Source organism: Typha latifolia, chromosome 11, assembly GCF_019914945.1.
Source record: "Typha latifolia isolate L0001 chromosome 11, TyphaL0001v2, whole genome shotgun sequence".
Taxonomy (NCBI): domain Eukaryota; kingdom Viridiplantae; phylum Streptophyta; class Magnoliopsida; order Poales; family Typhaceae; genus Typha; species Typha latifolia.
This window is the reverse complement of record NC_133096.1, coordinates 8176045-8199649: the sequence shown is the minus strand read 5'-3', so window position 1 is coordinate 8199649 and position 23605 is coordinate 8176045. Positions and strand designations below refer to the sequence as shown.

General features: G+C 36.9%; 3 protein-coding genes across 6 annotated transcripts; 1 reads left to right on the top strand and 2 right to left on the bottom strand.

Annotated features, from left to right (window-relative positions):
* Window positions 1–2129: 2129 nt before the first annotated feature.
* Window positions 2130–6071, top strand: LOC140798130 (uncharacterized). Its single transcript, XM_073151879.1, has 6 exons — window positions 2130–2435; window positions 2828–2884; window positions 4875–5131; window positions 5304–5432; window positions 5554–5616; window positions 5717–6071. Exons 1-6 carry the CDS (start codon window positions 2225–2227, stop codon window positions 5804–5806), a joined length of 807 nt encoding a protein of 268 aa, XP_073007980.1. The 5' UTR covers window positions 2130–2224; the 3' UTR covers window positions 5807–6071.
* A 1224-nt stretch (window positions 6072–7295) lies between these two features.
* LOC140797588 (probable histone chaperone ASF1A) lies at window positions 7296–10035 on the bottom strand. The gene is made up of 3 exons (XM_073151160.1): window positions 9619–10035; window positions 8078–8193; window positions 7296–7987 (listed from the first exon to the last, which is right to left on the bottom strand). Exons 1-3 carry the CDS (start codon window positions 9725–9727, stop codon window positions 7658–7660), a joined length of 555 nt encoding a protein of 184 aa, XP_073007261.1. The 5' UTR covers window positions 9728–10035; the 3' UTR covers window positions 7296–7657.
* A 456-nt stretch (window positions 10036–10491) lies between these two features.
* LOC140797587 (DNA ligase 6) lies at window positions 10492–23203 on the bottom strand. 4 transcript variants are annotated; one of them, XR_012110688.1, is made up of 20 exons: window positions 20788–23203; window positions 20567–20684; window positions 20377–20458; window positions 18988–19090; window positions 18809–18905; window positions 17961–18063; window positions 17613–17741; window positions 16882–16926; window positions 16500–16600; window positions 16334–16399; window positions 15683–15842; window positions 15471–15575; window positions 15182–15231; window positions 14792–14826; window positions 14597–14655; window positions 14275–14452; window positions 14087–14175; window positions 13882–13981; window positions 10980–11097; window positions 10492–10877 (listed from the first exon to the last, which is right to left on the bottom strand). XR_012110688.1 is itself a non-coding variant. In XM_073151157.1 (20 exons), exons 1-20 carry the CDS (start codon window positions 23087–23089, stop codon window positions 10687–10689), a joined length of 4215 nt encoding a protein of 1404 aa, XP_073007258.1. In that variant the 5' UTR covers window positions 23090–23203; the 3' UTR covers window positions 10492–10686. The 4 variants fall into 4 exon arrangements, 3 of the variants coding, with proteins under 3 accessions (XP_073007258.1, XP_073007257.1, XP_073007259.1); XM_073151157.1 differs by having other exon boundaries at window positions 14275–14436; window positions 16500–16597; window positions 16879–16926; XM_073151156.1 differs by having other exon boundaries at window positions 14275–14436.
* Window positions 23204–23605: the final 402 nt, after the last annotated feature.

The window sequence follows — 23605 nt, the reverse complement described above, 5'->3', positions numbered from 1 at the left end:
TCAAAAGTTTGCGAAAATTCTAATCGAACGGGTCAGATAAAATTTTAGGGATTATTTTGGATCAAGGAAAACGAAAAAGTAAGAGAGAGAGAGAGAGAAATTGCTGAGAATTGACGACGTGGGATGTGATAAAGAAGGCAGCGTGTCTTTTTTGGGTTGTCGTATTGCGCTAAGCTTCTATATCAAGGTACCAGACATGCGACGTGTAATAAGACAAAAGGAAAAGACTGGACGAGGCGGCGGATCGTAGAACTTTGGTTTTTGTTGGTCGGAGGCTACGGCCCCACTGCTACTCGAACCCACGGGTCTTCGTAGATCTTATGAAAAGCAAGCTCGATGAATAAAATAAATAATATTAATAGAGGTAAAACTATAATATATATGCATATCACGGGTGCTTGTAATTAGGGGTGCAAGTGAGCCGAGCTTGAGTGAGCTAGACCTAGCTTGGCTCGGATCGATAGTAATTTTATTTTGGCTCGAGTTTAAATCAAGTCGGAGAAGCTCGGCTCGACTCAAGGCTAGCTCAACGAACCTCGAGCTTGGCTCGCTAGCTCGTGGGCTAAATAGGCTAGGGTATATTTATTATGATTTGCTGTTGATGTCGCCTTCATGGTGAAGATGGGGTTTCAGTGGTCCAATTGAGATTAGAGAGGATTGATCATTAGTGCCTCAATGGTGAAGATAAAGATGATTACCGTTGGTGCCTCGATGGTGAAGAGAGAGATGGTCGTTCTTTGGTAACCAGATAAGCTAGTGGGGTTTCAATGGAGAAGAGGGTTTTGATAGAGAATTTGAACCTTTGGGCGGTGCCAATCGATATAGGCAATGGATTTGGAGAGAAAGCTAAGGTTTTCTCTTTATTTATATATTATATCTATATCATATCAACCGTTGGATATAAGATCTAACGGTTCTAAATCATATATTTATATATAATCGAGTCTAATCAAATCGAGTCTAAGTGACCCAATGCCAGCTCAGCTCAGCTCGAACTCGACTCACTTAGAGCTCGAGCCAAGCTCACCTTACAAGCCACGGCTTTTTTTTTTGCCAGGACTACTTGTAATAAGAGGTTGGTTTAGTTAGCCACCTATATCCATAATTTTTGTGCTTTCTATGTGACCGAATCAAAGAAGGCTACAACTTTGGCAGCTCTGGAAACGATGGGTTTGGCCCTTGAGAGTTTTTAGCCCAATAAGAAGCCAACCCCCTCCCCAAACCTCCTCATACCTATGTCAAGTGGCAGCCCAAACGCAATATTTTGGACCTTTATCTTGTTTTATTGAAGCCCCTATAACTTTTGGGCATGGTTCCCTCTAGTTTTGCATCCTTCTTGTATAAGGATACATCGGGGATAAATTTTGATATATTTTTTTTTAATCATGTTTTTAGTTAAATATTACATCTATTAATGCAACATTTAGAAAAACTATCATTCTACGGTACTTTTCACCCCTAAAAAAAAGGAAAATGTAGACATATAATATTTGGAAGTACATTCTTGGTACAGATTATAAGCTAATCTTAATTTTTATTTTTATTTTTTAAGGTTTTTGGTATTGTTTGAGGTAACTCAGACCTAATTTTAGATTTATTATTCTTCTCTAATTTATTACTACTTCATAGGAGTTGGATTACTAACTTTAAATTAACATTTCAATAAAAGATGTTAACATCTTTTTAGCTTTATAACTAAAATAAGAATAACTACAATAAGCCAATCCACTTGGGTTAGTTTGGATTCAGTAACAAATGAATTACATGTGTTCAATGATTAGAATTAGAACGCACAATTATAACTGTTGAACATGCATGATTAATATATTATTATTTATACATATCCGAATAGAATTAGCGTGTACCGAATCTCAATCCATATTTATACGCGAACGTTGGCATGTATTATGTTTATAAGTTATGAATGAAGATTTTTATATAATTTTTTTATTGCAAAGACTAGATTTTAGACACAGATTTTTTTTAATTAATTAATGAATATATTTTTTTTGTTAAAATTTTTTTTAGTTGCGGATCCAATCATGCAAACCTCTTTAACGGATCCTGAATCGATCCAATAAAATCCGACCCAGTTAAACCGTACCTCACTGCGACAAAGCCGACATCTACGACCTTCCTCCAAAAACCATCCCTATTTCCGCCACTAACACACAGCGCCGAGCTCGGTCTCTCTCTCTCTCTCTCTCTGAGAAGCAAAGAAGAAATGATAAAGAGGCGTTTCTACAAGCAAGACCATGGCGATAAGAGCGCCTCGTCCTCTTCTTCTTCCTCATCGGAGTCCGAATCCGACTCCGATTCCACTCCCCATGTCGAGGATGAAGTAGAAGAAGAGGAAATAGGAGGAGGAGGAGGAGGAGGAGAAGAAGCAATTGGAGGAGATGATGAGAACCAGGAAACTCGGTTGCCTTCGCCTGGTGGCTTTCTTCTCATCCTTTTTTCTCTGTTGTGCTACTTCTTTTCCAGCTTTCCCTTCACGTCTTGATGTATCGGGAATGGGGTTTGGACGGTTTTCTTTTTCTTATATAAGTGGGCGGTTAATAATGAGGTCTTATTAGGAATTAGGGTTGATTTGGGCATTCTTTTATTGCTTGTTGATAGCAGATGACGGTGGGCGGTAATTTCTAGGTTTATGTTATTGATCTACTTGGTAATGAGGATTGTATGGACGTGGAATTTAATATTTTTTATTTCGTACATATGCATTTGGTAATTTGGTTGTGATGCTCGTTTCTGCTCTTGTTAGTCAGTGTTGTATGCGTTATGGTGATATATATGTATATATATTTTTTCCTCGTGTTTTTGACAGGTTCAGGATATGAAAGCGAGGATAGCTCTGGAAATGATGTTGACGGAGAATCCACTGGTAATTTTTGGTTTTTTAGTTATTCAAGTGTGGTCTTTGAATGATTATTTCTGAAGTGGTTCCTCCTTTTATCTGGTTAGTTTGTGATATGGAATCTAACCTTGTTTACTTGAATAATTGGCATTACATTGTTTGGTTTCATGTTTGGGCTATATGCAAATTAATATAGTTTAAACTTTAAAATGCAAAAATATGACCATTTATCATAATTGGAGTCTTCTTGGATGAAAGTTTGTGTTAGACATCTACCTTGACATGCCTTGGATGATAAATCACAGGTAGACCCTTAGGGCTTTCTGGCTATTCACCATGAATTAGTAGAAGAAAGAATCAGTGAAGTCCCTGGGATGGATTGAACTTAACTTCGAGCCTATGACTCTAGGTTTGGAATTTCCTTAGTAAAGGGGGACATCCTGGTAATGACATAGGGATAATTTTTATTTCTCAATCAGGATCTGTGACTGGATTAATCAGAGATGTTCATTTATAAGAATAGTAAGAGAATAAAATAATAGAGCAAAGAAAGACCATCGTCAAGTTGTTTCTTTGCCGTCATCTCTGGAATTCATAAAACCCAATATCATTTTTCTAAAGACCAGCAGTCTAGCTCCATTTCCTGGATCAGTGTCAACAATATGGGTTAGCTCCTTCAAGTCGATCCATAAGTTGGATTGCAGATATCTGGTCATAAAGGTTGCATTTCAATGATTGAAATAATTGTCTAAAAATTCTATCAATGCTAATTACCATTTTACGATCCGACAATAGAACTTACTTAGTAAGTGATCTCTTTCTAAGGGTAGACATTCTTCTTGGAACATTATGGATGTAACGCCAGGAACTGTACACTTTGAGAGTCTAAGAGAATACCAGAACTATTATTTCGTTAGCAAAATTAACTTCTTTAAGCAGATTGAGTTATTCTGAGAGGAGACCTTAACCTGTGTCAGCTTGTCATATGCCTAATTGGATTCAGCTTTATGAGCATGAAAGGGCTCATCGAGCACTAATGGTTGGTCATTAACATAATGGGACCAAACATACTTTATGATGCTGCAAATCTGGAGAGTGTGGTTATCTTGGTAATGATGCATCCAGGCCTTTAGGCTGGAAATAGAAGGTTTGTAGAGAGAAGAAAAGTAAAAGGTAAAGTATAAAAAAGAAGAAGAGAAAGGAATAAGGAGGTGAAGAGAGAAGGTGATGTTGTTTTTGAATCCTCATCTTTCAGCCATTTGGTCTTTTTGCTATTAATTATGGGCGTTGTCTCGCAAGGGCTCAAGTATCACAGAATTTCAGACTATGAGAGATGATGGTATAAACTATTATTCCTGAAGCTGAAAAAGAATTTGATATTTTTTTCTTTCACTTCTCCCTCAATTTTTGGTCTATTAAGTATTAACTTCTTCCTGTGTTTTGAGCTACAGTTTGATAATCAAAAGATGGAGCATATGTTCTTGCTCATTTTGAGCAGATAAGCTAAAAATGTATTAGCTGCTCCTGATCTGAGATCTTATCATCACATCTAGAAGCAGTTGCTTTTGAAACCCTCTGGCCTATTTCTCTGAACTGCTTACTTAAGGGTCCTTTCTGCTCCACCCATAAAATATTATAGCCTTTTTCAGGTAAAATTGTCTAGATGTTTTTGCTCGGACATCTTTGAGTGACTTGATATGATAAATTTTTTGGTTTGTAAACATTTACTTCCTTCGGCGGTTGGAGGATTAACAATATAACCACTGGATTGAGCTTAGCTTGACATGTTGTGTAGTGAGTTGCATTTTTCTTCTATTTTTAATATCTAATAGCATCTTAATACTTATTCCTTTTTTCTTCTGATTAGTTACTAACTTTTTTGTTGTATAAATCATTATCACTTTCTTTTTATTCCTTTTCCTAATAACATATGAAATATGTTGTGCTCTATTTATCATTTACTGAGGATTGCCACTTTGCAGATATCTCACAAATACCATCTTTAAACTGTGAACAGGTTTGCTTGTTAATGAGGAAGAAGAGAGCTCGAAGAGAGGTGATAAGAACCATAAAAATGACCATCTGACTAATGAAGTTTTTCTTAAAGATTGTCAGTATGAAAATGCTGGAAAGAATGCCCCTGCCATAGATGACCCTACTGAACCTGATATGGCCAGTTATATATTGAAATGTAAATCAGTGTTTAAGTGCAGACTCTGTCCCAGAATTGTCTGCTTAAGCGAGGAAACAATTAGGGTACATCTTAAATCAAAGGTAAGCAATATAGAGTGGCTTTTGTCAGTAGGCAAGAACTTATTGGATGGGGTTTACGCTGCTTTCTCCTAGTTATATGATTGTTTGCCATCAAATTACCTGCCATGTTTTTTTTTATGGTTCAGCTCAATTATCTTTTGCACTTGCTAATAGACATTTCCCGTGCCCATAGAGACACGCCCGATCCAAGAAGCTACTAAGAGAAGGAAGGCTTAAGCTGATGCTTAATAGTGATGGTGAACTTGAGGAGGACCAAGAAACCCATGCAGAAAGATATGCTCGAACTATGGCGCTTGCTCAGGTACTCTCTGAGTACATCCACTGACTGTCTATCTGACAAAATAATAATGTTCAAAATTTCAGTAGTTCACCCATTTTTATTGAGATTATAACATGTCCCTTTTTCTAATTTGAAATATCAGGAACAGGATGCTCCCAAAAAGAAAGATTCAGGACGGCAGCGGCAGAACCGAAGAAGGAAAAAGGTAAGCCTTTTCTCTCGAGGGCTGATGGACAACTCACTAATCGTAGAACAAGTTATCATTGCGTACAAATATGTGATAACTTGCATGGTATATGATGCAGAGGTTGAGAAATCATTCTGAGAAGAAGCAAAAGCCAGAACAGCCAACAGGGAATCCCAAGAAGCGCCGCATGACAAATACAGAGGGTTGAATGGAGAATCCTCCCATGGCTGCAGAAGTTATCCTGAACTACGAACTGCTAGTTCTAGTGGTTTGCGTGGATCAAAGTACCTTCCTCTCCGGGATGGATAGGAAAGTAAACCATCCTTACTAATTGTTGTTTATCTCCACCTATGAGTGAAATTTTGAGTCCATGGCTTCTAATTGACTAATTTGACAGGCAATTTGTTTTCTCTAATCATTTCCAGCTGTTCATTTATGCAACACTTAAAGAAAAGATTCCAACTTTTATAGTATTGGCTTCTACTCCATGCATTTTAGTGTCTGGTTAGTGTTGATGTAGTTCTTTGGTTTGTGGGTTGCTGACAAACCTCCAAGGTGATTATTTTTCTGATACCATGCACTGTAAGAAAGCATTTTAGTGTGTTACACTAAGGATACTGAACATGTACGATATGAATTTGATGCCCGAGAGGTTTTCCAAGACATGAACCATAATTAGCGCTTAAGACTGGATAACATGATCCAGCTATAAGGCGATCGATGTGCTCTATATTGTCACTTGATTCAGTTACCATTTCTTTACTATGTTCATCGTTTATTCACCTCCATATAGTTTGCTGTTTCGTTATTGATCTTAGGCCTCCTTCACTTGTGAATAAGGCTAATATTTAAAATTTTAATACCAGTAGAAGAGCGTTAATGTTAATATAAGTTATTTTAATGTATAGTTGAATACTAATATAAAAAATAATAATTATATTGATATGATATAAAGTTAATATTAAAGTATTAAAAATAATAAATTTATGTTGAGAATTGATAATATCTTCTTTCTATTTTTCAACTTATTATCTTTTAAAAGAAGAGAGAATCTTAACTATAATTGAAGTGGTTGCTATTTACATGCTATCTAATTTAAGATCAAATAATAATTTTAAATTATTTTTTAAACATTATATAGAATAAGATGAGAGAATATTAAAATTAAATATCAAAAGAAGCTAAATTATTATTTGATTATTACAGCATATGGACCTAGAAGAAAAGTATTCATATTTCACAAGTAAAAGCTTAATGAATAATCTTTGTAGCCTAGCTATTAGCCTATTAGATTAGGATCCAATGATCAGATCATTACCAAGAATAACTCCGCAGCAGATTACCAGATCAAGGACAAAATAACGTAAAAGATTGACCTAACATTTCTGGAATTCAAAGATAAGCATTGCTTATAAACATAAACTAAAAATTAACCAATTCTTTCTCAAAATTATACATTGGAGTACCAGCTACAACACTCGCTTTTGAATACTTGTGAGCATTCCAACAATAACTTAATGTATAGTCTTTGATTATTATTACAGCATATGGACCTAGAAGAAAAGTATTCATATTTCACAAGTAAAAGCTTAATGTATAGTCTTTGTAGCCTAGCTATTAGCCTATTAGATTAGGATCCAATGATCAGATCATTACCAAGAATAACTCTGCAGCAGATTACCAGATCAAGGACAAAATAACGTAAAAGATTGACCAAACATTTCTGGAATTCAAAGATAAGCATTGCTTATAAACATAAACTAAAAATTAACCAATTCTTTCTCAAAATTATACATTGGAGTACCAGCTACAACACTCGCTTTTGAATACTTGTGAGCATTCCAACAAAAACAGATGAACGAAGGCATCTAAGTTAAGCAACTGATTCCATCAGCCATCACTATCAACTCCACCCATGACCCACGAGCCCTTTTAGCACATCAAGGTTCGAGTGAAGCACAAAATATTTGCATCACAAGAGCCAGCAAATTCAGCATTCTTTGAGTGTGCACACCTCATTCTGACATGTTGAGCATATCTAAAGCTCGTTCTCATGTCATCATAGCTGCTGATTTGGCTGGGTTTCATCATTTGGGCGAATTTCAGGTGAAGTAGAGGGATGTTGCTGCGCAGCACTGTCATTTGTTTCGGGATGGAAATTGATGGGGAACTTTGTAACACGGGGCTTGTCAGCCAAAATATTTCTCTGAACTCTATCAACTAGCACTCTCGGTGGTGGTTCTTCCCTAAGCTGCTCATCATCATAGTCATTGTTCACATAATAACCTACTCTAATGAACTCCTGCCCCATGTAGGAACAAGTCAAGAGCAGCACTGTGACACCTATAATATCTTCTTCGCGAATCTTTGATGGGTCAGGCGGGTCAGCCTGAAAAGAGAAATTCTAAATCAAGTCAGTTTACAATGCAAAATTGCTGCATGAAAACCTGACAAATGAAATCCAGTTAGCTAAAATTGCCTGGAATACAAAACGGTAGTTTCCAACGTTGACAGGGCCGACAAGTACACTCTCAAGAAGTTGATCATAAGTCTCATCTTCAGCAGATCCAACATATATGAGCTTCCATTCCAAATCTGGAGTGAGGAGAAATGTGGTCAATTTAGAACAAGATACAAACAACTAACTATCCAGCAGTCATCTGTATATGTTAACAAGACAAGGATATAGTGTCAAAAGACAACTAACTCGAGAGGTTCAAGAAAGTTTACTAGATCCCCACTTTGACGTCAGAAATAAGGTTATTGATATTCAAGGAATGCATAATTGCATATAGTTACATGAGCCATACACATTTGAGCACATAAACTTGTGAAAATAAGCACTTCATATTCCGTGTAAACAAAATCATAGAACTGAGACCGATTTAGATGACCTAGAGAAAAGAATAAGAAAACAAATAACTATCCATTAACATGTATCCAGAAGATTTACCTTACAACAGGCCACAACATAAGTTTCTTCTTCATTAATGCAGAGAAGTTGCATATAACAGCCAACATAGTTCACTAAAGAAAATTATACTAGAACTAGTATTTGTTTATTAGAATGAATTCTTCCTGGGTCGATGCCTGAGCGGTTAATGGGGACGGAATGTTACATCATAATAAATAGGTGTTTGTATTGTTGAAACTCAAGAATTCAAGCAGCATGATCAATTGAATTGGTTTTGACAACATTCAGCTTTGTAGAAAGCAACCTAAACAGACTTTACAACATTCATTCTTCCTCAGGGGTTTGAAAGGCAACAAATTTATGCCTTTATGGTACAACGGATGGTGACAACTCATATAAATAGAATATAAAAGGACTAAGAGTTTAAGTGCCACCGACATATAAAATAACAGATGGAATAAATGAGCAAATTTTCCTGTAGGATCTCTTGAGTGAAAAGGATATTTGACTAGCAAGCGCCAGGCACAACTATGCTGACAACGAAGTGCGTTAGGTTCATCACTCAACGGAGAGGGGGAAGAAGCAGACTAAGGGTTAGGGCCTAACCCGGCCCAATCTGCCTCCCATCTCTCCTCTCATTATGCCATGCTGGCACAAAATTATGCATCAACAGACAGGTGCATAATAACATGAATCAACAACATTAAAATACAGCAATCAATGCCCTGACCATAGCAGTACATCAATCTAAAGGAAAATTAGAGTTACTCAACTATAGCCAAGCTATCTGACTGTTAGAATTTGGAAGCCATCAACTCACCAAAAACATTTTGCATCCCAAGAAAAAAAGGCAAGGATTCTAAATCAAATTGGAGGCCTCGAATATAATTAATCTCCTTTTCTTTTTCGATTCTTGTTAATACTCCACTTCAGTATTCCCTCCCAGCTAAAGCCCGAAACACAGTGAACCCTACACCCTTTTCAACTAACCAAAAAGAGAAGAAAATATTTACAGAAAAAAAAAAACTAGCCGATTACTTATCAAACCAAAAGATAAAAAGAGAACATATCATTCAGAACGAACCAAGACAGAAATAAACTCTTACCATCCTCGAGAGGAACCAAGCACTCGTAGGAGATCTCGAACTGGAAAGGGTTGAGGAAAGCGGCGGGATTATCCAACACGGTCACGTTGGTAATGTTGACCGCGCTCATGATCGCAGCAAAGAATACAAACCCTAGAACTCAGAACCTACACGGTTATCCCCAAAGAGAATCCGAAAGCGGCAAACCAAAATATCAAAGGAGAGGAGATGATAGCTAGCGAGGAAATTTTATTGCGCACAAAGAGGAGGGGGAAAAAAGACTAGGGTTTTAGAATCGCCCAAATTTGCAAAATGGAATTCGCTTCCGTGAGGTGTGTGATGTGAAAAAGGAAAAAGGGTTATATTATTTTTGTTTCTCTGTTCTTTTCTTTTCTTTTTAGGGCTCAAAACCGGAAGGGGCTGCGCGTAACCGGTTGCAGCCGGTTTTTGCAGGAGAAGCGGGAGAAGGGAATGGCGGGGAAGAGACTGGCGGGAAAGTTTGAAAAAAAAAATACATGGCGAAAAGGAAAGAAAGTAAATCACAGACATGACCAACCTTCTTTTCATTATCTTAATGAAGCACATAACTTGGGATTTCCTGTCAAAAATATTTAATAAAAAAGAAGAGGAAGTAAAGAAAGAAATATGCATAAACCTCTCATTGCATTCTCATTTGGCCGCTATCTTGGCCTTCTATCTCTAGATAAAGAGGGATTTGCATTGTAAGATCTCTCATCTTTTAAAGCAAGCATCCTTGGTATCTTTTGCTTCAATAACACCTCTCATGTTTTTAAAGCAAGCAAGCATCCTTAAAACTTGTACAAGATTCGATGGGCCAAGCATAATACTCTTACTCTTTTCAGGTGCAAATGAGACAAGAAGGGGGGCAAAAGGTAAAGAAATATATAGTATTTTCAAAGAAAAAGCCCAACTATATATGTATACACATACATATACAAGCATGTTTTTTTTTTTTAAATTTTATACACAAGCAAAAGTAAATACTCATGCAGGCAACTGATTGTTTCCATTCCAATTACTTGGGCAGATACGATGTTATATACAAAAGGCCCAGCATAAAGGTGAACCTTAATTTTCCTGGATCACCTCCATCTTTCTGGTCTGAGATCTGAACATGCTTGCAATATCAAGAGCTGAGCTGCTATCCTCAGGCTTCCTGTCTAATACGGACCGTACGTACCTTGGGAGTCGGACAGAGATACCTCGAGACGGATGAACTAAACCGACTGCAGCATGGTGAACAGGAGAGACTGTAAGATCTGCGATAGTCGCAAATGATTCAGTCAATAGCTTGTATATGTCAAGCAGTTCGAGAAAATCTTAAAAACAGAAGTTTCTGATCAGCTGAGTTCTTTGCATACCTGCACCTCTGATTTCCCAAACAAGTTCAGGGTTGAACCAAAAATCTGGTGATTCATCTGTTCGATAATATGCTGGTTTCTTGGACAAAATCTTTTCACCAGAAAAATATTCCTTCATCTGGAATTCAGTAAAAGAAATGCAGCCATACAGAATCACGAAATAAGTCGAAGACAGTACATACCGGTGAATATGCATGTTACATGAATATGTAAATGTATATGAATGAGAATTTTATTCACTCATTCTAGATGATAGAGGATTAAGGATTATTTACAGCAATAGTCCAAAAAAATCTTATTGATTGTGTGAAAGAGAGTGCTACAAAGTATTCATCCATTTCATTTGATGTCTTGGGGAGTATACTCTGAAGGCCCTTGATCAATGAAGCACGAATGCAGACACAGGACACGGATACGACACGATACGGACACGGCGACACATCAAATTCTGAAAAAATAAGCCACCGACACGGCATAGGACACGGCAAATAAATAAATAAATCAATAAAATATATATAATTATTGATACATCTAAAGAAAAAGTTTATCGCAACCGCTCGTTCGTCGAGATGAGGATTTAGGGCTGAGAGAGTGAGAGATTTCCCAAGGGGTAGGGGTTTGGGGAAATTAATTTTGGGTTTGGATTTGGATTAATAAAAAGGACCCAATCCTGACCCATTAGCACTGATGTCAGTCCTGTCGTGTCCCCCCTGTGTCCCCGCCGTGTCCCTCCCATGTCCCGCAGTGTCCCCCCGTGCCCAATATTTTCTTTTATGTTTTTTTAATTAAGGATACTTCAGACATGTGTCGGACACGTGTCCCACGCGTGTCCGAAGCGTGTCCGTGTCCGACACGGACACCTCCCTAGGAGAGGTGTCCGTGCTTCATAGCCCTTGATACTGTTGTCGTTCCTGAGATATAGTATTAAGAGTATAACCAGACAGATTACAAACCCTAGCAATGTTAAATACGAGGAACCTCTGCTGCAGTGCCACAAATCATTTAATCTAGGGAGATAGGAAAGGAAAAGAACTTTAGCTAGGTTTTTCATTCTTCTAGAAAGAGATCAGCCAGGTTAGGCCCAGACCTGAGGCTATCATTCCAAGCTTCATCTGGTTTTGAATGTTTATGTTCAAAGTCAAGTTCGTTTAAGCTCAGAAAAGACCTCTAAACCATGACCCTAGGCTGTTGCTATGTAGTCAAGACCATGGATGGTCGTGCTAGTCGACACACCCCGTGCCAGTAATGGCACTGCACGCATGCCGAGTCATTGTGCAATGTGGAGCCATTTTTAATTTTCTCTTATTTCCATCCGTCATTATTAAATCAACTAATCAATTAATTATTTAGAAGGCTTAAATAAAACTGATCATAATGAGACTAGAGATGATGATGGTGATGGTGATAATAACGAGACTCAGTCTTGTGGCGATGATAATAGAAATGAGACGTACGTCCCTATTACATAACCTTTTCAGAGAGATTCTTTTTACAGAGGACTTGAGTTTATAGATAGCGGGATATTAAGAGAGATGCACCTACATGATAATATGAGTTCATCATAAGCGCTTCATTGATGAAGAGGATTCGCACTTAGCGGATGATGTTGATCCCTTCAAAGATGAGCGGTTTGCACCAAGAACGTTTGCTAGAAATTCTGTAGGTTCAAAGACAGCGGCTACTAGTACTAGACCACGACCACCTTTTCTGATGTTAGAGAAAGCACAAGATCCCCCGTTCGAACTCTCACACCTGCCCAAGTGGTGGAGCGAAGAGCGAAGGGCCTTCGTTTTCAATGTGATGAATATTTCACCCCTGGTCATCGGTGTTCCAAACCGATTGGGAGTGTGATGCTCATCGATGATCTCGAGGAGGACAATGAGGTTATTGGTGATGGAGAGTGTTCAGAGGAGGTCCATGAGGAGGCCGTGGAGGAGGGCGCGGAGGATGATATCCAACCTAAAATATCGATGCATGCAATCACACCCATCAAAGCCAGAACACCATTATTATACTCTATTTTTACAACCTTGATATGTTTATGGTGTGTTTATGCTTGTGTCGGTATCATTTATTTTCGTGTATGTTCAATATTCATATCATATCATAAGAGAATTATAACATTTCTATTTATATGAAGATTATGTAAGATGTTACAATGAGCAATACTATCAGTGAATGAGTTTTAAAGAATATCGACAGTATTTAATGCAACATTCACGTGTTATTCTTGTGCCGACAAATAAAGAATTTGATTCTCATCGTTATTTTATGTTCAACTAAATATTGATTTTAATTGTTAAACTATTATCGATTAATATTATGTGTTCAATTAAATTTTAAAGTGTTGAATCATTAATATTAGTTTTAATGAATGTCTTCAATCATAGTATGTGTTAAATAATATTTATATTTAACTATTGCTTTATCCTTAATAAAATATGTCATTTATAAAAATAATCTTAAGATAAAATATTATAATATAGATTTTAAACTTTTAATATATATATTTAAACAAAAAACTAAGATTGACATATCGAAGATCAAAAAATATCTTTAAATATCTTAAAAAGTTTATTAAAGATATTTTACATGCAAGCAGGTGGCACGTAGGAGCATGCCACTGGCACGGCGAGGCGTGCCAATGGTGGCACGACCATCGTTGGTCAAGACTTTATTAGGTCTATCCAACAAAATACTGGTGTAAGATAAATCAAGCTTTCTCAGGCGATAGAAAGGCAAGAGCATTTGAAGAAGTATCTAAAGGACTAAAAGAATGTTCATTAGAACTAAAAATATGACAAACAAAGTAATGCTGAGCAAAACGGGGTAGTTAAACATCGAGTCACATAATTAGTTGGTCATAATTTCAATATGCATATCAACTGCAAATTATTCTTACCTCTTTATAGAAAGAGTCTGAGAAGCCAGACATGACACGGCATACACTTTGAAACTCTTCATTCTCAGGGTTATGGCATGCCATAAGGAAAGGACTATACCTGACAGTATAAGAGAACTAAACATTATTAACTCCCAAGAAAAGGATGATTTTGGTAAATAATGTAAAGGCTACTTTGTAATGGGAAAAGAGCTCCAGATCCCACCATCCTGCCTTCCGCCCATTCCCATGCCATGCACCTATGGGAACTAAGTCAAGGCTATCTCCCAGGCCTTCTACATAGTCACGTTTAACCTGTGAACAAATCCAGGCAAAGATTAGTTTTTAAGAAAGAACAGAAATAACTAATAAATCAAGTTCTTGGTACTCCAGTATGTACAATTAAAGCAATACCTTTAACCAGGCCTCACTACGCCTGGAAGCAGAATATCCAGCATCAACATCCAAAGACTTAACCATTATTCCTTCACAAGAAGAGTTGCATGCTTTTTCAAAAAAAGAGTTCATCTTATTCAATGTATTCTGGTTATCAGGAAAAGCTTCATCTGCTTCTACCTGCAGAATAGCAGGACTAGGTCTACGTCACAAGATCTACTTGAAGAAACTATCACCCACTTCCCTTCTTCACTGAATATACTAATAATATCATCAAATGTTGAGTTGCATGCATACAAAACCAAGCATATATATATCTTTTACATCTGGTACAACTCACAGTTATTTCCTTTGCTAATTCCAAATAACCTGCCTTCTCCCTAAGCAAATCATTTATATCTGCAATGATAGTGCAGGTAAATATTAAAATTTTCTTTTTTTGACCTCAACCCATATGATTTATATTGCAACAAGATGAACAATATTCCTGGTCATAGATGTTGCCATGAGATTTCTAGTAGTAAATAGAGCATACACTTCCTCCTTTCACGTAGTGGCAAATCCAGCAGCCTGTAACAAAAACGTGATATCATTCTTCCAGATAATATTGTCAAAAAGCTGATAGAACCATTTTATATGAACTAAGTAGCATGCACTCTATTAAATATTTTTATTAAACAACTTGATAGAAAGATATCTGGCTACTTAATTTGAGGACCATGTTTTGAATTAACTATTAACCATACGCCAAAACCTAACTGATTCATAGACGTACTCAATGTAACCTAGACTTCCACCTTGCAAGAACATGGCATAGTTGTGGAAAAAGAAAACCATTCAATGAGCGAAAGGGGTATAAAGCCATATGAGAGAATAAAAAAGGCTCTAAACATATCAGAGGATAAAAAAGGCTTTAAACATTTACCGCTTTCCACTGTAGAACATGATATCAAAAACGAATATGCAAATGTCAACCTGCACAGAAAAAATACAATAATTTTGTAAAACTAAAAACTAGTCATTTCACAGACTATAAACAAATATGCCCTGTCATAGGAGATGCTGTTACTACGCGACTCAAACCCTTGCCACCAGGGTGCAATGGCCAAACTTTAATTGTCAGACTTGGTCAGGCCCCCAAGACATCAAAAGGAAATAGGGTAAGAATTAAAAATGTAAAGCATCAAATATAACTTGCGATTTATCTATTATACCTTTATGTTACATATTAAAATTGAGGAGTCTTTGCTTCCTCGGTCACGCGAGGATAGATCTTGGAATGACATAAGCTTGCTTCCATTTCTATCAATTGCTACAACCTGCACAAGAACCTCTTGAAAGCCACATAAACAAGTGTAGCAAGCTTTACGCAATAAAAAGCAAGAATCAAATACCACAGAGAGTAAATTATGGAGAACCAAACTACCTCAGCATCCAATATGAAAGTTGGGACAGCAGGGTTGCACAATTCTTTAATTACATTAATCACATCAGGGAAGCGGGACGTTGCTTCTTTCATTTGCCGGGAAAAAACTCGTATAGAGCCATCAGTTAGTCTATGAATTTGAGCACGTTGGCCATCATATCTGAAGAAAAAGATAGAAAAGGATAGTTCATTAATTAAGAACACAGATTTTTTCACTTGCAAAATTGTCAAAACTGCCTCTTTGCCTGTACACCATTTTTTTTACAAGAACCTGTACACCATTTGAAAGGTGGAAATCACATCTAGAACATTCTACAAAGGATGTCATTTCATTTAGGGGAATATATGCAAATTTTGAAGCTCCAGAAGGTATCTAAGCAAGATTCAATCTTTTAGATTGGCATATAAGTAAACATTATTTTCAGGGAAATATATCCAATCTTGAAAGAGCAACTTATAATGTAACATTCCAACTAACTCCATCAGAATTGAAGAAACACAAAATGTAGACCATTCACTTTGTGTCTCCATTTCTTCGGGATGTAACCTCCTAGTTTTCAGTTGTTTTTATGTATTTCAGAGGAAAAAATGATCATAGTTACTAGACAACCTAAAAGAGTAAAACTGAAGCTTAGAGAGAAAGCAACATACTTATACTCACAGGTGAATGCTCTACCCTGGAATGACTTCAATACTTGGGTGAAACCATTCGTAATTCTGCCACATAAACCATATGAAGAGCATCAACAAAATACCAGCTAATATTCAACAAAAGGAGTATACAACAATGTATTAGAAAGTAAAAGGAAATATATACCGAGCAAGCATAGGTGGAATAGGTGTTCCTGTAACCATTGCTAAAGTAGAGGCAGAAAATTTAACGCCTTTGTTCAGAAGGGAAGAAATAAGCAAATCCTGGTTACAAATATAAGCATAAATTATATATCAATGTGCAGTAAACTAATGAGCTTCTTGGTACAGAAGTGGCCTGCAGCACTTATGGAGAATTGCCTGCAGCACTCGTATAATAATGATGCATGACTTAGAAGGAAATTTTTTGACATCACAACGTTATCAACTATGCTATATTCCTATGTTTTTAGAATTCCTTCCTTCTAAAAGAAGCAACAAAGAAGTAATTCTCCAATAGAGGTCATAGAAGAGTGTAAAATACTGGAGCTCAATAGATGACTTGCCAGGTTAGGAAGTACATTGTAGGCCTCTGCAACTTCCATAGAAATACCCTGGGGCAAGAAAATAAACGTCATCTCTAGCATGACTTGTAAAAGCAATACTTCAACACAAAAATTCAAAGAAATAAGCTCACTTTAATAAATTAATGTTTCCTAGCCATCCTGACAAATATTTTTATCTTAAAAAAATATCAATGTTTAGGCCAGGAAAAGGTGAGTGTTATGCACTACAAACATTCGATATAATCAACCATCAGGCCATCATTTGAAATTGTATTTTAAGATTAAGTGTTCAGGTTTTATGTGAGAATACGAATGCCCGAGATCAAAAACATAATCAGTTAAACTATACGACACGAATGAAGAAAATAATGTGTCAGTTGTACATAATTGCTCCCAATTACTTTTAATTTTAATTGAGCTTAACCAAAGTGATATAAGTCTAGTCATCCATATTCCATCACGAATTGGGTTCAGCATTCATTGTGGCAGGTTGTGTCAAAGGGTTTTCCACCATCATGATAGAAGGCTGGATTGACAGTGCTTATATACATTACCAGCATCAACATTTTGATAGGACAACAACACAAGAAAGAAAGAGGTTGTTAGGATTAGTTTCAATAAAGTCCCTACAGAGCTTTATAACTTAGTATGAAATAGCAGATGAAGCCATTGCACATGATTGATCTCCCTAGTGTTACTCAAAGAAAATTCAGATCAATCGCTTAAATAAAAACCTGTAGTTGCATTTTTAGTGTCTCTGAGATTGCTGTGAGTTCTGCTGGAGGATAGCTGTTCAGCACCACAGCATGTGCCACAGCTGGCAAGATAGTTCTCATCATGGCCCCAATACGCAGGTTCCGAACCTATAACACAAAGCTACAAGCATCATACAAAAGAATGTGAGAAAATTAAGGGGTTAAATAGCAATAGTAAAATCCATGACACTGATGCATTGTACTCACTAAGAACAACGGGTAAAGACCTCATTACATTGAAACTATTGGATCCAGAAATGAAGAAAAAGTAAAAGAAAAAAATCAAAAATGCATCATCAACTATAAAGAATAGACAAGATGACTCACCAACGTTCTAACAAGAAATTTCATTTCCATTTCTCTACAAGAATGTATAAGACTTATAACAAGGTCTTTTCTTCGGCCAGCACTTCCACTACCTGTTGTAACACTAATAAAAATACAACAAGACAATTACGTGATAATCCACAATCATCATATCTATAAACATTTTATAGCAAGTTAAGTACAATAAAATGATCTGGGAAAGACTGAATTTACATCAAAAGGCAAAAACCATCTATAATGATATTGCTTCCAGAAAGATGATGAAATATAAGTACAGAATATAACTTGAATTGTCCATTTGTATAACAGAGAAAAATGAAATAGCAGACAATATCGTATATCAATCAGATTGCTACCTGGGACATCAAAAAATCCAATCAAAAGAAAATCTACAAGTGACATATGCTCAAGCTTTGCCTGTCCAAATAAGCTACTCGTGTAAACACTCCAAACCATAACACACCTTTATAATCTCTACAAAAGATATGCTGGTGAAGAAATCTAATGGTGAAAGCAAGTTTTAGTCACTTAAGACAATAGGCATATTGAATGGCACATCTCTTTTTCATAGCTAAGAGATGTAAAAAGAAGTGCACTATCTATATGGAATAATATTCAATGAATATATGGAAAAAAATCCCGAAAGGAAAAATTATATTCTGAACAAAGTGAAGTAAATGAAAACAAAAGGGAAAGCCATTACTAAGAGCCAAAGATAATGAGTCTGCCCAAACAAAAGCATCATAAAATAGTACAAAATTTCCTTGATGATAATGATCCAATACATAAATAATAAATCCAATTATAAACCATGTCAACCTTCACCAAAATGAATCTACAAATGATACCTTATCTTCTGAAGCATAGAGAATACATTGCGTATAGAAAGTGGACGAGGAGGAGCAAGTAATGATTGATTTTGACGGCATTCTTGTGCAACATCACCTGTGAAAATTATCCAGCTTCGTTGGAGTATATACAAGATCATATTTCAAAATCATGAACACCCAAATCTTGTGAATCTCACCAAGATCACCAGAAATTTTGTACATCTCTTTTATTTTTGATCTGCTTGTTCCTAATGCCTCTTCTAGAGCAGTTACAATGAGACCACCACCAATGTTGAGTTCCTAGCTTCATTTACAAATATAAGGTTACTATTTAGCAAAATGATTCAATGATTGATGATTCTCATACCATACTACATAGATATACACATTTTTGCTCCATGACACTAACGAAAGGAATCTACATTGAATATGGAGAGCTCATTTAAGACCAATACAGTAAAAACTTGCAACTACCTGATAACTACACAAGTTTCACAAGACTTGTCAAAAGAGCTCTATTGTCAGACCATTTGAAATTTTGAAAAGTGAAAACTAATTGTAAATTGGGTGAGCTCAAAAAGAAAACAGACTACTGGCACCATCTGCTTGAAATAAGATGAAACCTAGATAAAGTGCTTCTTTAATTAGCTCAGACTGGGAAAAAGAATCTCCCTCAGTTTAAATATGAAACTTGAAGTTATATTTATCGATAAAAATCAACTTTGATATTTGACACCATTTTTATACTATCTATATAATTCTGTACAGCAAAATTCAACTTGCTGATAATTTTACAGCCAATTAAGAGTACAACAAACTAAGTTATAATATTACCAAAAGATCTCTAGTCTCATCTCTGACAACAAAGAGAATACATAGATAATACTTGTTATGTACCATTTTAGCACTTCACTGTTATTGATTAGTTAAAAAATGTTTTCATTATAGTACAATGTAGTTTTATATAAAAGGCATGCTAGTGCACCAAGGTTCTGCCAAGGAGATGCCTTCAGAAGCAAGAATCAACCTTGCCCACATTACCACAGAGGTTATCTCTCAGTTTCTTTGATTGAAACCATCAAACCAACTTATATTATGAACCAAATCAAACTAGAAACAAGTAAAATTGGAGTTAAAATTCCATCGAACAACAATCAAGTCCAAAATTGCAATTGAATTCAATTGGGCCTAAAAGGCCCAAATTGGTAGTTGAGAATCAAAGCCCATATCACAAGGCAAAAATTGCAACCATTAGCAACAAAATTACTTCTTTTAAGACAACCGTAGCATTTTAGTCAAGGTTAATACCAGAAATGTTTTATAAAATCAGGTACCAGCTCACCTGAATCAAAGGTATCCACAGCATGATGTAGACGTGAAACACAAAAATTACTAAATAATCTACATCTATTTCTTTAATGTATAAGACAAGCAGGGATCTATCACTGCTAAATTCGCTAATGGTGTAAATCAACCTTCAATTGGCAAAGAATGAGTGCAAGCTCCTTCCAAAAACATATTCAATGAAAATTGGTAAGTTAGACAGACTGAAAGGAGGGGAAAATTATCACAACATATAAACTAACCATGTTTTCATGGTCATCAGCAAGTCTGTTTGTGCATAGATACACAGCAGGTAGCAAATCATCAGGTGATAAGGCAAGCAAACTGCATGTGAAGAGGCAATATCAGTAAAACTAAGTCCAAAAGAACATCAAGGACAAGCTTGAGAAGAAAAAGGCAAGAAAAACTATAGAATATAAGAAATGAACAAACCTTCTGAACATATTGCAAAGCATAGCAGTAGTTTTAATCTTTCCTTTCTCTTGCTCTACCAGATCAAAAGTGCGTGCCAAGTGCAAGTACGGAGCAGGCTGTCCGGACTTCCAGCAAGCTGCAGAGAGTACATCTGTGACATACTATCCTATGCTGACAAACCAATAAAAACTTCTTCCAAAATGACTTTATTTTAAAAGAAAGGAAAAAAAAATACAAACCATGGTCAATAGGTAAATATTTTTCAATTGGCAAGGATACATTTGCTATGGATTTATCCTCTTGTAAAGACCCCTCTATATATGGATTCGACAAATTTGCCATTGTACTGGAAGAATGATTAGCCTTTTCACTATAATTAGTTAGACCATTATGCATGTAGTCATTTGCACTGGAAGGCGCTATACTCGTCTCCTTGCTATATACATCATTATAATTATTATAAAATATATCTAGTGCCACACTGATATCTCCTTTTGCCTTCTCCAGCAAAGAGACTGCTGAAGGTCTAGTCATACTGCCATTTATTATCTGAAGGATCTGATCCACCTGCTGCTTGTGTGTCTCAACAATACCACTTAGCTGCTGGTTCACATTATTCTGGTACTGATCATCAGTAACAATACTACAATTGTCATCACAATAAGAAGCATTAGCCACAACTCTTCCGAAAAAATTTGTAATTCTGGACTGCTTACATGCACCAGATTCAACAGTTACAACAGATCTTGCTTTCTTCTTTGTCTTACTGCTGCTGCCAGTACTCCTTTTCTTAGAAAAGTTAGAGCTCACTTTAGTTGGATTCCGGTTCACTTGCTTTAGAGCATGATTCAAGGATTTCATCGCACCACATTTTGGGACTTCTTGAGCAGACTTTTTATCTACAAAAGATTCTAAATCAATGGGCATGCTTTTCTGAGAGCTGGGCACCAAAAAAGAACAAGCATTTGCTTGCTCATAAAATTCTCTTTCATGCTCATAAAATTCTGAAACAGATTCGACAGTATCCCAATCTGAGCTCTTCAGAAGGCCTAAAATCTGGTCCTCAGTTACCCAAGATGGAAGGCAACCGCGAAGCTCTTCTTTTGCTCCTTCCATATCCTTGCCATTCAAATTGTTTATGCCTTCTGAATCAAGACCTTGACATGAATCTAATGATACCAAAGGGAGAGACTCACTTGTTTCTTCATCCTGTTTCTGGTTTAAGCTGCCAGTCTCTTCATCTTCTACATGTGGAGTAGTGCCATCCATCTTTTTATGGAAAGCCATCAAAAATTCATGCCTGTTAGCTTTCTCATCAAGTAACCCTGCAAAATGTTTTCGCAAAGCAACAGCATTCTTGCCATCAAGCTTCTCTCCCTCAACTCCTACAGTGGGAATTACACGTTTCGGTCGCAAGAACCTCACATACTCTCTCAGTTCATCATAGCTTGAATGCTCACTATAGGGTACAAGATGAATCTCTAGTGAATCCTTAACCCTCACAGCAAAACCATCTCTCTTTGTTTCATACATCCACCCAGTTGAAACAAAACCCACTGCCTTACCATACCCTCTCTCCATCATAATCTCCCTCATCTTCACAAAATTCGGCCTGAAATATGGCCAAGTCTCACCCAATAGATTCCAACTAATCACATCAATGTTGCTGGCAGAAGGATCCTCCGTAAAAACCCTCGAGTCACCAACACCTAAAACAGACAATGTCGCCATCTTCCTACTATCCACATGCAATAAGCAATCACACCGACGCGAGATCTCAAGCAAAATCTTTTCTTTCCCAATGACATAAGTAGCGACCAGGAAAAGGACGGGCTCCGCCAATTCCTTATTCTGATCCCTGATTCTCTCTATAGTACTCACAACGTAATCCACCGACTCTGCTTGTGATGGAAAAACAAATTTCGGATTACAATACGTTGTATCCAAGAAAACCGCATCCGCACCAACGAATTCACACAATCTGGGATCCGATTTCATTGAGTTGCAGAAACGGAAATCGCCGGTGTGGACATACCTCTCCGGCTGCTGCCCTTCCAACGGATGAGCCTTGAAAAGGAACTGGACAGCACCAGGGCAGTGGTTAGCGTCGACCAACGTGACGTCCCACCCATCAATTTCAACCGTCTCACCCAGTGAGATCGAGACTACGAAAAGAGGAGGGACCTTCAAGATTTCCACCAGGAGGCGAGCGGTGGTCTCGGAACAAAAGATTATACCTTTGCACCAGGTGGGGCACAGACCAGCGTAGTGGTCGGAGTGGAAGTGGGAGAGGAAGTAGGAGACGGAAAAGTCGCCAGCGGAGCGGAAGCCGTCAACGACGAAGCGGGACTTAGGGATCACCTTGATTTGGGGGAAATCGGACGGAATCGGAGGGAGAGGGGAGCCGCGGGAGATGAGGTCGAAGGACTGGGGAGGAGGGGTTTGAGGGGAGATGGCGGAGAAGGAGGTGAAGGAGGAGAGGAAGAGGGAGGAGGTGGTCAGGGTTAAGGTTTTCGCGGTGGAGGAAGGGAGAGTCGCCATGGTTGGGAGGAGACCATGAGATTTAGGGCTTGGTGGTGGTGTTGGGAAATGGAGAAGGTGATGGCGCCAACGAGGAGGTTCCTTGAGGCGGTTAAGCTTTGCAGATGCGCAACTGGCGTTCCACGATGCTTTTGCAAATTAATTCCACTTTATAATCATATTAAAAATATAAAACTTATTTTCAAATAAGGTCTATTATTATAATCATATACTTATAAGTACGTATTCTTTATTTTTCTCAAAATAACATAAGATTACTGTTGTTTTTTTCTCTAGATAATAATATAAGATTCCTAGTTTTCTTTTTTTTTGTTTTAAGTTATAAACCCACGATATATTATTTTTTTAAAGAAGTTCTTAGTATTATAAATTTATTATTTAAAAATAAGTTAAATTAATCTTAAACTAATAAAAAAATATATATATAATTAAACTTTTATTAAGTTAATTATAAAAAGACATCAATACCTTTATTCTAATATATAAATACTTAGTTAAAGGATATAAAAAGACATC

Bases quoted from the DNA above. Each gene is read 5' to 3' on its own strand.
- LOC140797587 (XM_073151157.1), bottom strand. From the start codon at position 23,089: ATGGCGACTCTCCCTTCCTCCACCGCGAAAACCTTAACCCTGACCACC. The intron at 15,232-15,470 runs GTATAATAGATA...TTTTCTGTGCAG, and splicing joins TTTTAATATGTAACATAAAG to GTTGACATTTGCATATTCGT. The intron at 14,176-14,274 runs GTATTGCTTTAA...ATTTGTTCACAG, and splicing joins GTAGTGAGGCCTGGTTAAAG to GTTAAACGTGACTATGTAGA.
- LOC140797588 (XM_073151160.1), bottom strand. From the start codon at position 9,727: ATGAGCGCGGTCAACATTACCAACGTGACCGTGTTGGATAATCCCGCC. The intron at 8,194-9,618 runs GTAAGAGTTTAT...TCCTCACTCCAG, and splicing joins CTTGGTTCCTCTCGAGGATG to ATTTGGAATGGAAGCTCATA. The intron at 7,988-8,077 runs GCAATTTTAGCT...TTCTCTTTTCAG, and splicing joins ACTACCGTTTTGTATTCCAG to GCTGACCCGCCTGACCCATC.
- LOC140798130 (XM_073151879.1), top strand. From the start codon at position 2,225: ATGATAAAGAGGCGTTTCTACAAGCAAGACCATGGCGATAAGAGCGCC. The intron at 2,436-2,827 runs GTGGCTTTCTTC...TGTTTTTGACAG, and splicing joins AACTCGGTTGCCTTCGCCTG to GTTCAGGATATGAAAGCGAG. The intron at 5,433-5,553 runs GTACTCTCTGAG...TTGAAATATCAG, and splicing joins GAACTATGGCGCTTGCTCAG to GAACAGGATGCTCCCAAAAA.